Raw genomic sequence first — 14,724 nt, 5'->3', positions numbered from 1 at the left:
ACCAAAACCAGTGTCCTTCACTCATCCCATCACATTCCTGGACTCAAGTGGACACAGGTGAGTTAATCTGAATGTTACTCACTCCAAAAATTATATTGTCTTCATTTTAGGTCAAGATGTTCAGAATATACCTACACACGAATATAAATGTTGAATCAGTAAGGAAAGACCACAACTATCCTGGTGTTAAATTTTTACTTCAGTGTATAAAGAGAAAATAGGGAAGATTTAAAATTAAACAAAGGGTCAAGGGTCAAAATATAGCAAGAAATAATTGACCTCTAACCTCCCTCACTTGTCAAGTCAGTTTCCATCAGACATTTGATGTTGACCTTTGACATGAAAAAGTTTTTTTCATCATCATTAAATGTAGAGCTAAAATAGTCATGTCAGGTGATGTTGTAACTATCAGAGATGAAAACATCAACATTCTATTCTGTTCTCTGCTTTCAGTTTCTCTATTCCAGTGACAGCCACAGCAGATAACTGTCTACTGACAGCATATCCATTCATTGCAAAACACCGTGCTGATCACCAGATTGTCACAGAGCAGGGCAAAAGTGTCAAAGGTCGACGTAGTCAGTCTAAAGAAAGTCTCAACGTCGGTGAAGCAGTGATCATGCCGGTGGATTCCCCAACACGGCCGTCAACCAGGGCTAGTACCAGCTCTACAAGTAGATTTGTGTCTACCACATCAACTTATGAAGATTCATCCGCAAGTGTTACTGGTGAGTTACGTTACATGTATATTTCTCATATCAATGAAAACTCTCTAAAGTATCCATCAATCAATGGGATATAATTCTTACAAAATACTGACGCTGCTAATATTTTTAAAACACTGACACCCAAGTCATAGATTTGACATCGCTGCTGTTGTATCACATCAAAATAGAACTTGTCAATAAAGAAAGAACTTTCCTTATGTAGAGGATTTCTTGACATATCGTGTTCCCAGTTTGGTGTTTTCAGAGCTCAGCTCATGAAACACGGCATGTGTATCCGTGAGGCCCAATTAAATGTGGTGGGTACATGTATGGGTTTTTCACAAGTGCTCACCCAATGTTTGCAAATGTACAGGTCCAAGCCCTTCATTTACATATGTCCATCCACATTTCTGAACTCAAGTTCAATGCTGACAAGGAGATAAAGATATTTAAAAAAAAATCTTTTAAAATTCTTTTGTGCAATGCTTTGACATACATCTCCCCTCCCTTGTTGTAGAATCCACATATCCAAGCACACCTCGTGATGGCGCTGCCAATCACCTGGCAATGGATGCCGAAATGGAAGGTAACAGCCGGCAAGACTTGGCGTCTAGATCACTGGGCTCAGCAGCATTTCCAAATGAAGATACAGAGGAAGGATTATTCCATCAAGAAGTGCTCATGGCCGTACAGAGATGGATAACATTACAAGGCTGGCCTGGTGGTCCTAACCCAGTCACTATACCTGATGGACTCAGATCGTAAGTATATTTGTAAACATCAATGATACAGAATGAACCAGTATAAGTCAACAAAAGATTGGCCACTCCCATCACGTAACATGGGTTGAACATTTGTGGGTCATTCAAATTGGTCTGAATTCATACTGCATATTGTCAACCATACAGCAGTGTATTTGTACACACTGGCCTACAGACCCAGATATGGCAAATTCACACTATGTGAACAAAACTGTTAAATTTGCAATTTTAGCTTTACGTGAAGATCAAGTCCATTTTACTAAGACACGATGACTTCCTTGATATAATTTCCCACAGTGGAGTGACTCGGAATTCCCTGGGAGAAGCAGCGGCTGACAAACCACCACGTGGAGTTGATGCTGGCAGTGGTAGTAGTCACAAGAAAGGACTCAGCCGTACAGTCTATGATCTGGTAGCACATTTAACCGGCAAAGCTGTACCAGGAATACCTATTAACCAGCCGTTACCAGCTGATGCCACAGAGAGAGTCCTACAGTTGCATTGGCAGCACTCTACATTGCTCACGTTTTTGAGGTGAGATTTTGAAATGATCTGGAATATTCAATTTGGTGGTGATAAATTATAGTTCTTACCCTTTTCCCATGAGATTTTGGTACATGCCAATTGTTTTGAGTAGGATGTTTGGACATGCGTACAAGGAAATGGGTGAACAGGATGAAAGATCACAGAAAATCTAATCAAAAGGAGTATTCCACTGCTTAATTGTTTCATCGTAACATGATGTAAATGTTTGCTCTGTGACATTTGGACATTTTCAGGTTCAAGGTCACGATATGAAATAGCTCAGTGAAACTGAATAGCAACAGTGTAAGCACTGGTAGACAGTTGCTTTGGACTGGCATTCCCAAGTTCCTTGTGAATAGAACCAACCATATAATAGAAAACATTAGGATTCAACTAAAGTTAGGGCTATGGGGTTGTTGCTCTGTGTTTAACACTGACTCATGATATCTTTCTGTGGCTGTGTTTGTTTTTCACAGGGGTCAAGGTGCATCCGTAGCATTCATCAAACCAGAATACTTACTGGGACCCAAAGACTACAGAAGATGGGTCAAGCTACAGGAACACATCAAGTCTCAGAAGAGAGAACGGGAAAGTAGACAGAAAGCTAAAATTGAAATTGAAGTCACAGAAAGTGTGCTGGATGAAGCCTTGTTTGAATCTGTCTCCAAGAGAGCATGGACTGATTTGATTCTACAAATACTCAAGGTAGGAAAATAAAAAAGAAATTTTAGTTATTATGAAATATTTGATATTTTTCAGGCATGGAAATGTCACTGAGAAATATGGTTGTAGGACAGTTGGCCACTAAATGTTTATCCCTTGGACACTTCATATTTTATGTTATCCTTAACGTAACCCTAGACCCAACTATGTCTGGGTTGTAAATATCCATTGAGTAACAACCCTCCTAATACAGTATTGGGATTAATTTATGACATTCTGTGACAGTTAGACTCTCAGACACTCAACATTTAGCCTAACCCCAACTGGTTGGTGGGAAATAACCAGAGGGTACATCTTGATACCCAGAAACTATGTGTTCCTGACATTAAACTAACCCAACATTACTTTACAATTGTCGGAGAACATACAAGCTATAATGTGTTCTCATATCAGATGCAACCAAATTTTAGGGAGTGCAAGATACTTCCTTTGTGAGTTCCTCTGATTTGCATCTTAAAATCGATTGACATCTTTGAAAAGATTATTTTAGATGATCTAATATCTCTTTGTTTGTGTATATAGGTATTATTATTGGCCCGTATAACACCTCGACAGTTCCGCACAATGCCCAGCCCTGGTAGTGTAGCATTGCCAACTATCAACCCAAACCCAACATGTAGCAATGTATATTCAGTCGGAGAGAGAATTCTTCTGTCATGGCTGAACCATCATTATGAACAACAACGCCATGTGATCTGGAAAGACTGTGGTAAAGGTAAGAATTTCATAATCACTGCAGTGCTTGATGGGAAAAATAGTCACTCATTCTCACAAATCATTGCTTCAATATGAAAATCATGATGCGTTATCATAAAGTAATTGATCATTATTTAGAGCAGATGGTATCGACATGCCAATGATGACAATGATGATGATGATGATGATGATGATGATGATGATGATGATGATGATGATGGCGATGATGATGATGATGATGATGATGATGATGGTGACGATGATGATGATGGTGGCGATGATGATGATGATGATGATGATGATGATGATGATGATGATGATGATGATGATGATGATGATGATGATGATGATGATGATGATGATGACGATGACGATGACAGCAACGATGATTGCAAGGATGAGGATTTATTTCTGCTGTGCAAGTCATGTTAATCAGTCTTGTTTTAAAACTGAGTTGTTGCATCCTAATACAAATCCACTCAACACTTCATTGATTGTTTTCACATTACAGGAGGTGTACCACCATCTCGATGGATTGTCAACTTTGACTTTGATCTTCTAGATGGCTTAGTCCTAGCTGCTGTCCTGGCTGCCCATATACCATTCCTAGTGAGTAGCATCTATGAAGCCTATATGAAACTGTGATAAAAGCAGTTCTGTCAATATTTCTTCCCACTTCAAAGTATTTTGAATTCAAAGACCGTTCACCAATATTTTACCACCATGGTATGGCCAAATCCCAATCTTTTCTATGTAACTGTAAAATTATTATGTCATTTAATATACATAGATTTACATAGACAAGCCCCATCTTATTAAGGAGGTATTACATGTGTTTTTCAAGAACTACTACTCTCTGTTGACCATGATGTATGCTAATTCCAATCCAATACTGTTTCATATCCTCACCAGGCTAAGAGTCACCTTGATGAGATGTACACTTTTCCCAACACAGCAGAGCAGTGCTTGCACAACACTTTGAAAGTTGTCAGTGCATTCAAATGTATAGGCCTGGACTATGATATACAGGTAGGTGGTATTTACAAGTCTTGAATATGCTGGAGTCTTTCTCAAAATTCTTCACAACCTCTGAAAAGTTGCCTCATTGTATCATATCAAAACACAGAGCAAGTCACACTGGAAGGTCACAACATGATATTTCTGTCAGAGGAAAATGAGCAGCAACTTTGTTAAATTACAAATTGTACATGTACTTTAAAAATAAAGGTTATGTAAACACATTCCAAGTGAAAATTGAGTAGCTGATTACTCATTTTGTTTCAGTTTACATCAGGTAGTTAGCTTCAAACAGAAGAGAAATCTGTTTAAAAACTTTAGGTAGACTTGTCTTCAGAGTGAAAGACTAAAACTTTTGCTCCAACTTTCAGCTATACTCTTTTAAAATCAAAAACGAAAATCAGGTGTCACTGTGCAAATGTTGGTACTGGAGAAACAAATTTAACCGCAGTTGAAATTCAAAATGGCAGTCACCCCTGTGTTAACTATTTGGGGAAAATTGAATTTTCAATTTTCAAAAAAAATAAGATGGTGAAAACTTAATTATTCCTTTAGCCTCCACAAGTAATAGACCAGAAGAGTGTTGTAATATTAAAACTGAACATCCAAATGTCTGTCCCCAAGGCACATGCTACTTTAATGAAACTCAGTATAAACCATACATGATCTACCTGAGTAAATCAATGGGTAACAAAGTAACATTATTTGTTTCATTTTCATCTGCAGGCAATAGATATCACAGATCCCAACCCTGTGGCTCTTCTCTTCCTGTGTGCCCATCTTTACCAAAGACTGCCTCACTACATCCCCAAGGCATCGGTAGAATTCATCGGCACATTACATTCCTCTGTGTTGAGGCAAGTCCGGCTGACCAACCCCAGCAACAAATCACTGATCTACCACGCATCCATCTCTGGCAGAGATGCCAGGGATTTCAACCTGCCCCGCGGTGATCAGGTGACCATTTCACCAAGAGGGAAGAGTGACTTGCCCGTGGAATTCACAAGTCGTTATTTACGACCTGCCGAGGCTTACCTGGTGTTGGTCGGCAGACGTGCAGGATCTGCCACAGCGGCTACAATGGTGTTTACATTGAGAACAGCAATTGACAACATTGAACCACTGGTATGTATTTATAATTACCGTTACTGGTATGGCAGTAACTCTCCTTTCACTGCACTACTTCTGTCATTCTATTAGTTATGTAGAGGTTGGAGACTGTAAAAGCATTAGTTATTCACTTTGATTTAATTTCACCATTTTCACTGACAGTGACAGATGAGATCAGCTAAATTAAATCCAAGAGAAAATGCGTGATAAATTAGTTTCTATTATTTTACTGGCACATAAGTGAATAAATAGCCCAGTGAAAAGATTTAAAATATCAAAAATGTGAAACTAAATTGAAATGAAAGTTACTGATTTTACTTGTATACTCATATTATCGACAAATGTTAATATTTAGAAGATTTTGCTTACAATAGGAATAGACAAGTTGCCAAAACATCTATGTTATCATAGTGTACTACTATTCATTATCATGTATTATCATTCATTATCATGTATTATCATTCATTATCATGTATTATCATTCATTATAATGTATTATCACTCATTATCATTGCAGCATGTGTACAAGATAGAGAACCCATGCTATGAGTTGTACAAGGTGATGATCAATGTTAACAATCCGTTCGATGAAGCCGGAGAATTCCGGGTGGTCATGGTAGAATCCAGTTCTAACTTCCCAATGTCTGACAACAACGCTAAATCTGGATTCCTGAAATCTAAACCCACTGAAGCCAAGAAAGTCAAGTCCAAGATTGACCATGGTCAGAGGAAAGAGAGAGCACCGTCACCACCAAAGGCGGATGATGTCGCTGTCAAAATGAACACTACATTGGAAGGTAGACTACTTTGAATAAACGATAGAAGGTTATGATTGGAATGTTCCTTGGAAAGTGTGAGATGTTGGCAGTTTTGGAAGTTATCTGTTTGCATATGATAGTGCTTTTGTTTCAAACTTTCGTTGAATGATGTTGGATTTAATATTAAAATTGCCATTTATAGCAGTATTGAAAAATAAAAAAAATTGAGAGCTAGAAGTCAATTGTGCTGGGAGGTTATCGTGTTTGAAAAGAAATTTAGTGCTTCACACTCTTCACATCCGTGTTCAGTGAAATGATATTGATATCAAGTGAATAGTCAATTAAGTTTTGCTATCAATGTGATATCATTATTGTTCACATTCCCAAATTAATGATGTATTCAATTCCAAAGTCAGGGTCATTCATTAACCGTACTAATTTGAATATTCTACTTTTTGTTGTTTCACACTAGGTGACAAAGGTAACCAACTAAGTTACTTTTTCTGTTCACAATCATTGGTTCATCTGAGTCTGAATGAGTCGGCCACAGTGGAGGTTGAGTTCTTACCGTTCAATCCCGGACACAGACAGTGTTCTATCCTGCTGATCAATGAGAAGATTGGAGAGTTCCTCTACTCTATTGAAGCCATAGCTACGTTGCCCAGTCCATCCATGGTGCCATACAGACCTAGTCCCAGTAGTGTCCGCATCAGTAGTGCTGCCGCCGCAGGTATGGAACTCTTCATGAAATTTACTTTACTCTTTTGTTACATCTTTTAAAGATGTTATATTTAAGACAATGATCAATATTTGACCCCACAATTATGCACAGATTTCACAAAATTTATGAAAACGTAAAGCATTTTCTGAGAAGTTTACTGTTTTGATATACAGACTCAGTTATACAAATACCATATATGCCCATATACTCTAAGGAAGATTTTATGAAGAAAAGCACATAGGGTACTTCTTTTCTGTAGTTTTGTAGCGTTTTGACATTTCTGTGACTAAAATTAAAATCGAACTCTATTAACATTTCAACTATAGCACAATGTAGGTACATGTAGACCGTAAAGTGATTAACCTTGAACAGACAGAATTTCAATTTAATTCCATGATTGTTCTGTCACATTTTATAGGAAGTGGTCGTGGTATTTATGGAGGTGATGAGAGAATTATTTACTGGAGATGTGAAACAAACAACACTTTACAAGAGGAAATTCACATTCCAATCGCCAACAAGGCCAGAGAAAATGCCCTGGTGATCGCAGCCCAGCAAAGAATGTCCAGCAAGGAAATCGAACGCAGAAAAATAACGGGGACTCTGTCGAGCAGCTCTGTGACTGCAGCCATTGCGAAACTAGAACTTGCATCCAGCAGCAGGGAAGACATTCTGACAAAGTTCAAGTCACCAGCAACTTTGGCAAACAAAGATACCAAAAGTAAAGTGTTTGAGGTGGAATTGAGTTCCAAATTCTTCTCAGCTCCAGCCACAGTTACATTGACACTACCCAGTAAGACAAGAGTTCAGACAGTGAGAGAGGGTGGAGGTGAAATGTCAAGTCCAACTCAGAAATCATCGGCAGGTAAATAGGAAAATTGAATGTTATTGTCTTGATATAACTCCTAAATGTACTACCCTATTCTAAGTCAACTTTTGTCGCCTGTATAAAATGTAACCCACACAAATATTTTTCAGATTTTTTCCAAAATTTTGATCAAAAACTGTAGCCAATGAAAAGTGATTTCCTTTATGAAAAGTGATTTCCATCAAGTCCAAAGTTGTCAAAACGATTACAGAGAAATTCATAAAAAATTGTAAATTTACAGCACTCAAAGGATTTATCCTTGGATTCTGTTTGAAAATTCAACAATACATTCAGTAATTATGCATAGAAGATGTTAAAAATGATGTTTCATTACCCAAAATGTCACTGTGGAAACCACAGTGATCAGATGTCGTGTGATCCACATCCACCCAAGACCTGCAGGAGTGAATACTGGTTCAGAACTGATGAAATTTGTGCTGAATTTATGTTGACTGCAGATAATGTCATGCATGTAATATTGTATTTATTATCATACACACAATTACAGCCATTGAGATGAAATCATTCATATATGAAAGTTAGCATGACTGGCTAATACTGTTTGTTTCAAATCTGTCAACATAACACTTCATCCATAGATCAAAATTTATCAAGCCAGACTTCACACTGCGTGAATTTTGTCTCACAAAGATTCGTAAACTCACAGCAGCTGACTCTAACACTATCAATGTCTATATTTGTATCTCCATTCCAGGTCTTGTCTTGGAAGAAGGCGCGGTTCCATTGGCTATCAAGTTTGTACCAAAAGGATCCGGACATTACCCGTGCCGTGTGACCCTTCGAGCTCCCAATGACATCCGTGTCTATCAGATTGAGTGTACAGTCAATCCAGAGGGAACGGCTGCTGAGATTGAATTCACAGCTCCAGTACATCAATCTATTACACAGGAAATACCAATAGTAAGTGAAACACATCCGATTCCCGAATTGTAGTTGGTGAAAATTATGTAACACATGTACTAGCATGTAATGTCAATATGTGCGTTTATTTCAGAGTGCCCTTTGAATGTGACATTTCTGAAATCCATGTACTTTTCCTATACCAATACACATGATGTGTTTTTGTTGCTTTGGTATCATTTGCCAAAACTTCTCCACACTTTATTCGAATGATGTCAACTTGAACAAATCATGTTTCCTTGCAAGTCTGACAATGTTGAGCATATATATGGAATACAAGACTTACTACCAGCTTTTGTAATATCGTATTGCTTTCTATGCTGTAAACATAACCAACTTTCAACTCCTCTCTGATGTACAGGTGAACCAGACACCACATGACTGGCCGTTACAAGCAAGCATAGAAGGTTTTGGATTCCATGGACCTCCATACATACTGGCAAAAGCCATGCAGACATCATACTATCCTCTCATGTTCAGACCTTCACTGGAATCCTATTCATCAGTAAGTACAACTTCTTGCCACTTTCAGCCTGTCACCCCCACTTTAAAGTATAAAGGTCCACCCATTCATCGAGAAAGAATTGGATTGTACCTCAGACTGGTGGTGAAAGGTGTAAAATATTAGTGAAATTCACTCTAACATTTCTCTTGACATGAATTCAACAAATTTCAAAAACACATGCACATTTTACATTGTCATGTTCAATAAGGTTGGTTGTGTAATGAGCCAAACTTGGTCCTGATCTCCATTTAGTTGCTCATATCAAATTATTTATATTGAATGTTGTAAGTTTAAGCCTGAATGATTGATTATTTTTTCACAACCATATAAATTAATGTGAACTACCTGTATTTGTATTTTAGGGTAAACTGGTTCTGCATAATGTTGACAACAACACAGATCATATATTCCATCTTCAAGGCTTGGGACAGAAGCCATTGGCCCTGGATCACATCACTCTGCAATGTCAAGCCAGACAAGTGTAAGTAGGCCAGAGATAAAAATGTTGACTGATAAAATACATGTAATGTCAGGTGTGTAGGTATTCAGAATTTCAATTTGTGTCATCAGCCAAAATTATTTCATCTAGTGAATCAAACAGTTTTTTCTCCAATGATTACAGCATATAATATAGTACACTGTATTTTGTTTCATGGTAATACCTTATTGAATCCTGTATGACAAAACATCCTGTGAGATATATCTGTGTATTCTATGTCATGTCAAATCCTATATAACTTACCAGTATATGTCATCGGGTATACTTGGATCCAATCGTGTGTAAAGTTACCTGAGTTCCTGTTTCATGTTGGGCTATCTTATGCCATATTAAATCCCATATAAGTCCACCCGTTGACAAATTGACTACACAAGAAGCTGTCATGTTCTGGTCAACAAATTACCCTCCATTCTTAATGATATGCTAATCTTAAATTCAATTTTCTCTATCTACAGTGTCACTCAGACCATCAAGGTACCCAATGTAACATCCAATAAGATGGTGTACAGAGCGGTATCTGATTTGAATATTATTACTGGACCACCTGTCATGACTGTGTTGCCTGGACAAGAAGAAGACTACACCCTGATGGCATCGCCATGGAAACGAGGAACTTTCAAGGGTATTCTGTCCTTCATTGCAGGAGGCACAGCAAATTTGAAGTAAGTGGTGATGTCATCTTTATCACATGTCAACGGCTTCCCTCAACAACTGTAATTATGATCACAGGTACAAGGCATTGCATACGAATGGTATCTGTAGAAACAAAATCTACTGTAGTGATCATTATTATTGGATGAAACAATGTCATTTCCATGAAGTAGATGACAGGGTTTGACAAGTTACATAAATAATTTTTTTTGTTTCGAGGATATAATCACTTCACTGTACTATTTCTATTGCAGTGACGCTGACAGCGATGGTGAAGATGCCAGTCGACCGGAAAGCGGTCGTTCCGGCCAGTCTAACCAATCAGCTCAGTCCAATGCCAGCAAAGCCAGCACCTCATCCAAAACAAAGAAGAAATCATCCAAAGATAAAGTTGCACGCAGACAAGGGTACAGAGTTTGGTATTCTGTGGAGGTTGTCAGTCAACCACCCCCTCCTGAAAATACCCTGGAAATTACATGTGCTGCACAGGTCAGTCACTTCTAAAGTTTGATAATTTGATTACTTTCTGCATGCTGTACTTGTGTCAGTTTTGCTAACAATCAGATTCATATGTTAAAGTCACCGCAACCCTGATATTTTCATCCCATTATCCTGTATTGAGATCACACTTCATTGTATAAAATAATATGGCTGACCAAAATTTTAGCAGTGAAATTCGTAAACTTTTTGTACAGAGATCAACATGTTTTGGAACAGCCATGCTTCTTGTCACTAGTGTAACTATCCCTTTAGTTATTGTTACTTATCAGTCTGCGTACTTTTTTCCTTTCATTTTTAGAGTAATTTTAGAACATTTATAAAACTTGTGCTAAAAGTTCTTTTTTTTCTTCTATACAGTCAGCAGCAGTGATGGAAGTGAGCATATCCAACCCAACAGTCAATGATTTGACATTTGATGTCATCGTTGAAGGAGAAGGATTGAGTGGTAGTGAGAGCATGTCACTGACTCCAGCACAGAGAACCATGTATCAACTCACATATGCACCAGCTGTTGTTGGAGAATTTACTGGCAGGTATGTATGGAGTTGTCAGCTGTCGTGGAATGAGTGACATATACCGTACTGTACTAGCATAGAGAGGATACAGTTTGCTACTGACTGTGGCATACTTTATTATTGCAGGGGATTTTCAGCACTAGGAAGTCACATTGCCTTATTGTGAAAGTTGCATTTCCAGTTTTTAAAGGCAACTTCATTTTCGGAAGGAATGCTGTTCTATCTGTTTGGGTAAAACCATGTGTCATTGAAGAAGAAATAGTTTTTCATTGACAGAGAAAATTTGGTATTGAAGGGTTAAGCACATTGTCAGAGAAAAGGGAACATTTTGTCATTCAAGGCAAACACTGTCATTGATGGAGATATACAGTTCATTAAAGGCATACTGTCACCTATTCCAATTTTGCCACAGTTACCATTGAAAGAGAAAATCTAACCAATCACAGATTTTAAGCGGGTGGCCGCTTTTTAAAAACAGCGCCCTCACATGGGTATTTAGAATACCAAGGAACGCCCCTTTGACCATATATGGGCATATTTAGATTACAGGTGACTGTATACCTTTAAATGAGAAACACTTGTCAGTACAGGAAAACACTGTCATTGACAAAGAAAACTTGTGCAATGCAACAGATTTTAGTACAGGCTGAAGAAGAATAAAAGCATTCAAATGGAAACTATTCTGAAGGCTGTGATCCAGTGATATTGAAATCTGATAGCTTTTATCAGTACATGTATTATCGTAGCATTCTGTATTCAGTACCCACGGTAATATGCCAAATTTTAAATCATTTGATTTTGAAAACAGTTACTTTAGACTCACCATTTTATCACATGTCCCTTGTTTTTACAGCTTGATATTCCAGAATGAGCAAGTTGGTGAGTTTTGGTATAATCTGAAGCTGATAGCGGAGACCCCAGCCCCAGTAGTGTTACCACACATGGAGTGTGAGCTAGGCAAATGGACCAGACAGTATATAGAATTATCAAACCCTACAGAAGAAACACTGCAATTGACACCAAGCAATACCAACCCCAATAACTTCACTCTGGAAATTGACATGGACAGAAAGGTAAATCTACCAGTGTATTTCAAAACATTGTACTGTATATGTTAGATGTTGCCGTATCCCTTTCACTCAGTTGGCATGCCGTCAATGAATGTTCAATTAGATCTAAGAGCAGTGTTTTTACCACTATTTGGAAAACCTGTATAATTCCTGCACCCTTGCAAATGATTAACCCTACCACCACTATGGTTTAACCCAAACGCATTGTTATCAATGGTGAGTGTGGACCTGTTACAGGAAGTTGAGGGTGAAAAGAAAAACCCTTTGAGTGCCAAAGTCTATTTTTGTCACCTTTATAAAATATCCCACAGTCAAATTTTGTCTGGTTTTTGCCAAAATTTTGGTAAAAAAGTGTAGTTGATGAAATGTGATATCCATTTGTCCACAAAACTTACAGAAAAGTTCACAAAAATTGGTGAAATATTAAAATTTTGGTGGGTAAAATTACAGCAGTCAAAGGGTTAAGGCTTTTAGTCTTTTTTCAGCATTTAGTGAGACATTTTGTGTTCTGTTTCAGATTGTGTTGGCACCACACTCCAGCATCAACATCCCACTACAGTTTATGCCATCTTGTCTTGGACAAGGAGACCACGCTGCCAAGATTGCATTCACTTGTCCTCAGGTAAAAATGTTATTTTTCTGGACCAAATTTACAGATTTGACTAGTTATTTGATACGCTTATATGAACAGCAAAAGAATTGTCAAAGTTTATCCTGAAATTCAGAGTTGATTGTTATGGATTTTCAGATTGGCAGATACAATTTACATTGGAAAGTATAATGATACCTGATATTTGATGATACAATACACAGCATAGAGTTGTGTACAGCTGCAATATGTAAATAGCATTCTGTATATGTCAGTAATATTTGTTGCCTCACAAAGTATTAGATTAGTGTTCTGCGAAGTGCCAGCTTTGTTCACAAAGTTGTCTGTCGGTCATTTCTTGCTATGAAAAAACTTAATGGTGTACAACTCTATACTTATCATCTTCTTGTAAAGTTATCATACAAAAATTGTAAATATTTTTTCTTTGATTCAGCTTGGTGATTTGGTGTATATGTCATCTGGCAATGGTTTAACACCGCGGCCAGTGGACCCAGTCAGCATCAGTGCATCATTGGGAGCTAACACATCATTGATAATACCATTCCGTAATCCAATGGATCAGACTGTACTGGTGGATGTCATTCTCTCTGGTAAGAACTCTCTCTGCTTTGAATGTTGAGAAGCAATGTCTTTCAGTTTACTGTTTGCAGTTGCTGGCTGTATTCCCAGTGTCCTATAGCATTGCTATTGAACAGTGACTTATAGTGACAATTGCATCATATAAGATTGCTGAGTGCCAAGAACTTGAAATGGCAATGACATCCCACAGGAATCCTGTGTGGCAGAGTCTTACAATGATAATGGTGTCCTATGGGATTCTAACTGGTCGAGAACTCGTAGTAATGGAAATTGGACATTTGGACAATTAATGATGGTCATTTTGGATAAGATAACAGGGATAATTTTGAAAAAAATCCCTTGTCCATCCTATCATATTTCAGAAGTCCCATTCTAATCCTATGGATCAGATTTAAGTGCCATGATGATCTCATAGGATTCTTATGGGGATGTTTTTAAAGGCAATCTTGATAGATTCAGAGATAGGAAAACTGCTATACAATGTTTTACAATGAATCAGTTGGAACCTGTATTATTGTATCTTTTATCCAAATAATTGTCAGCTTTTGTTAAGTTTACACTGGTATAAGCCCCCAAGGCGGCTTTGCCATTGCCATGGTAATCATATGGCTCTGTTCATTGCCGTGGTAACAAGTGGAAAATCATTATTCTCATTTCAGATAACAAAGATGTCATCACTGGTGTTAATGCTGGGTTAGACAAAAACATCGTCCAATCGGATTCTGCCTTCTGTCTTCTCCTGAAGAACCCAAGCAATATTCCAGTCCCTGCCAAAACTAACATAGACATCCCCCTGACCTTTGCCCCCGACAACATGAATCTCCATGAAGCTCTGCTGATCATTTCAGTGAGGAAAGAAGATGGGAGCAGCTGGGAGTACTTGCCATCATCACAACCTGACCACCCCTGTGCTAGAAGGTGAGTCATTCCATGCAGTTTGTTGTTTGCCTCACCTAACTCTGGTAGTGACAGGTTACACCTTTGACC

At 38.0% G+C, this 14,724-nt stretch overlaps 1 protein-coding gene across 1 annotated transcript in view; it reads left to right on the top strand.

Moving 5' to 3' along the window:
- The window catches only part of LOC139141663 (cilia- and flagella-associated protein 47-like), a 34,258-nt gene that overhangs the window by 14,267 nt on the left and 5,267 nt on the right, over positions 1-14,724 (top strand). The window contains exons 23-43 of the mRNA XM_070711249.1: positions 454-728; positions 1,225-1,468; positions 1,766-2,002; positions 2,470-2,698; positions 3,239-3,431; positions 3,924-4,021; positions 4,325-4,441; positions 5,156-5,554; positions 6,057-6,336; positions 6,770-7,027; positions 7,437-7,883; positions 8,602-8,807; positions 9,169-9,312; positions 9,675-9,793; positions 10,267-10,473; positions 10,717-10,951; positions 11,321-11,496; positions 12,332-12,551; positions 13,066-13,170; positions 13,592-13,748; positions 14,397-14,655. Coding sequence (XP_070567350.1) covers positions 454-728; positions 1,225-1,468; positions 1,766-2,002; positions 2,470-2,698; positions 3,239-3,431; positions 3,924-4,021; positions 4,325-4,441; positions 5,156-5,554; positions 6,057-6,336; positions 6,770-7,027; positions 7,437-7,883; positions 8,602-8,807; positions 9,169-9,312; positions 9,675-9,793; positions 10,267-10,473; positions 10,717-10,951; positions 11,321-11,496; positions 12,332-12,551; positions 13,066-13,170; positions 13,592-13,748; positions 14,397-14,655 — 4,605 coding nt within the window. The remainder of the gene's footprint in view (positions 1-453; positions 729-1,224; positions 1,469-1,765; positions 2,003-2,469; positions 2,699-3,238; positions 3,432-3,923; positions 4,022-4,324; positions 4,442-5,155; positions 5,555-6,056; positions 6,337-6,769; positions 7,028-7,436; positions 7,884-8,601; positions 8,808-9,168; positions 9,313-9,674; positions 9,794-10,266; positions 10,474-10,716; positions 10,952-11,320; positions 11,497-12,331; positions 12,552-13,065; positions 13,171-13,591; positions 13,749-14,396; positions 14,656-14,724) is intronic.

Source organism: Ptychodera flava, chromosome 10, assembly GCF_041260155.1.
Source record: "Ptychodera flava strain L36383 chromosome 10, AS_Pfla_20210202, whole genome shotgun sequence".
In the NCBI taxonomy this organism is placed as follows: domain Eukaryota; kingdom Metazoa; phylum Hemichordata; class Enteropneusta; family Ptychoderidae; genus Ptychodera; species Ptychodera flava.
The sequence above is the reverse complement of the archived record's forward strand: the minus strand, read 5'-3'. Positions and strand labels throughout refer to the sequence as shown.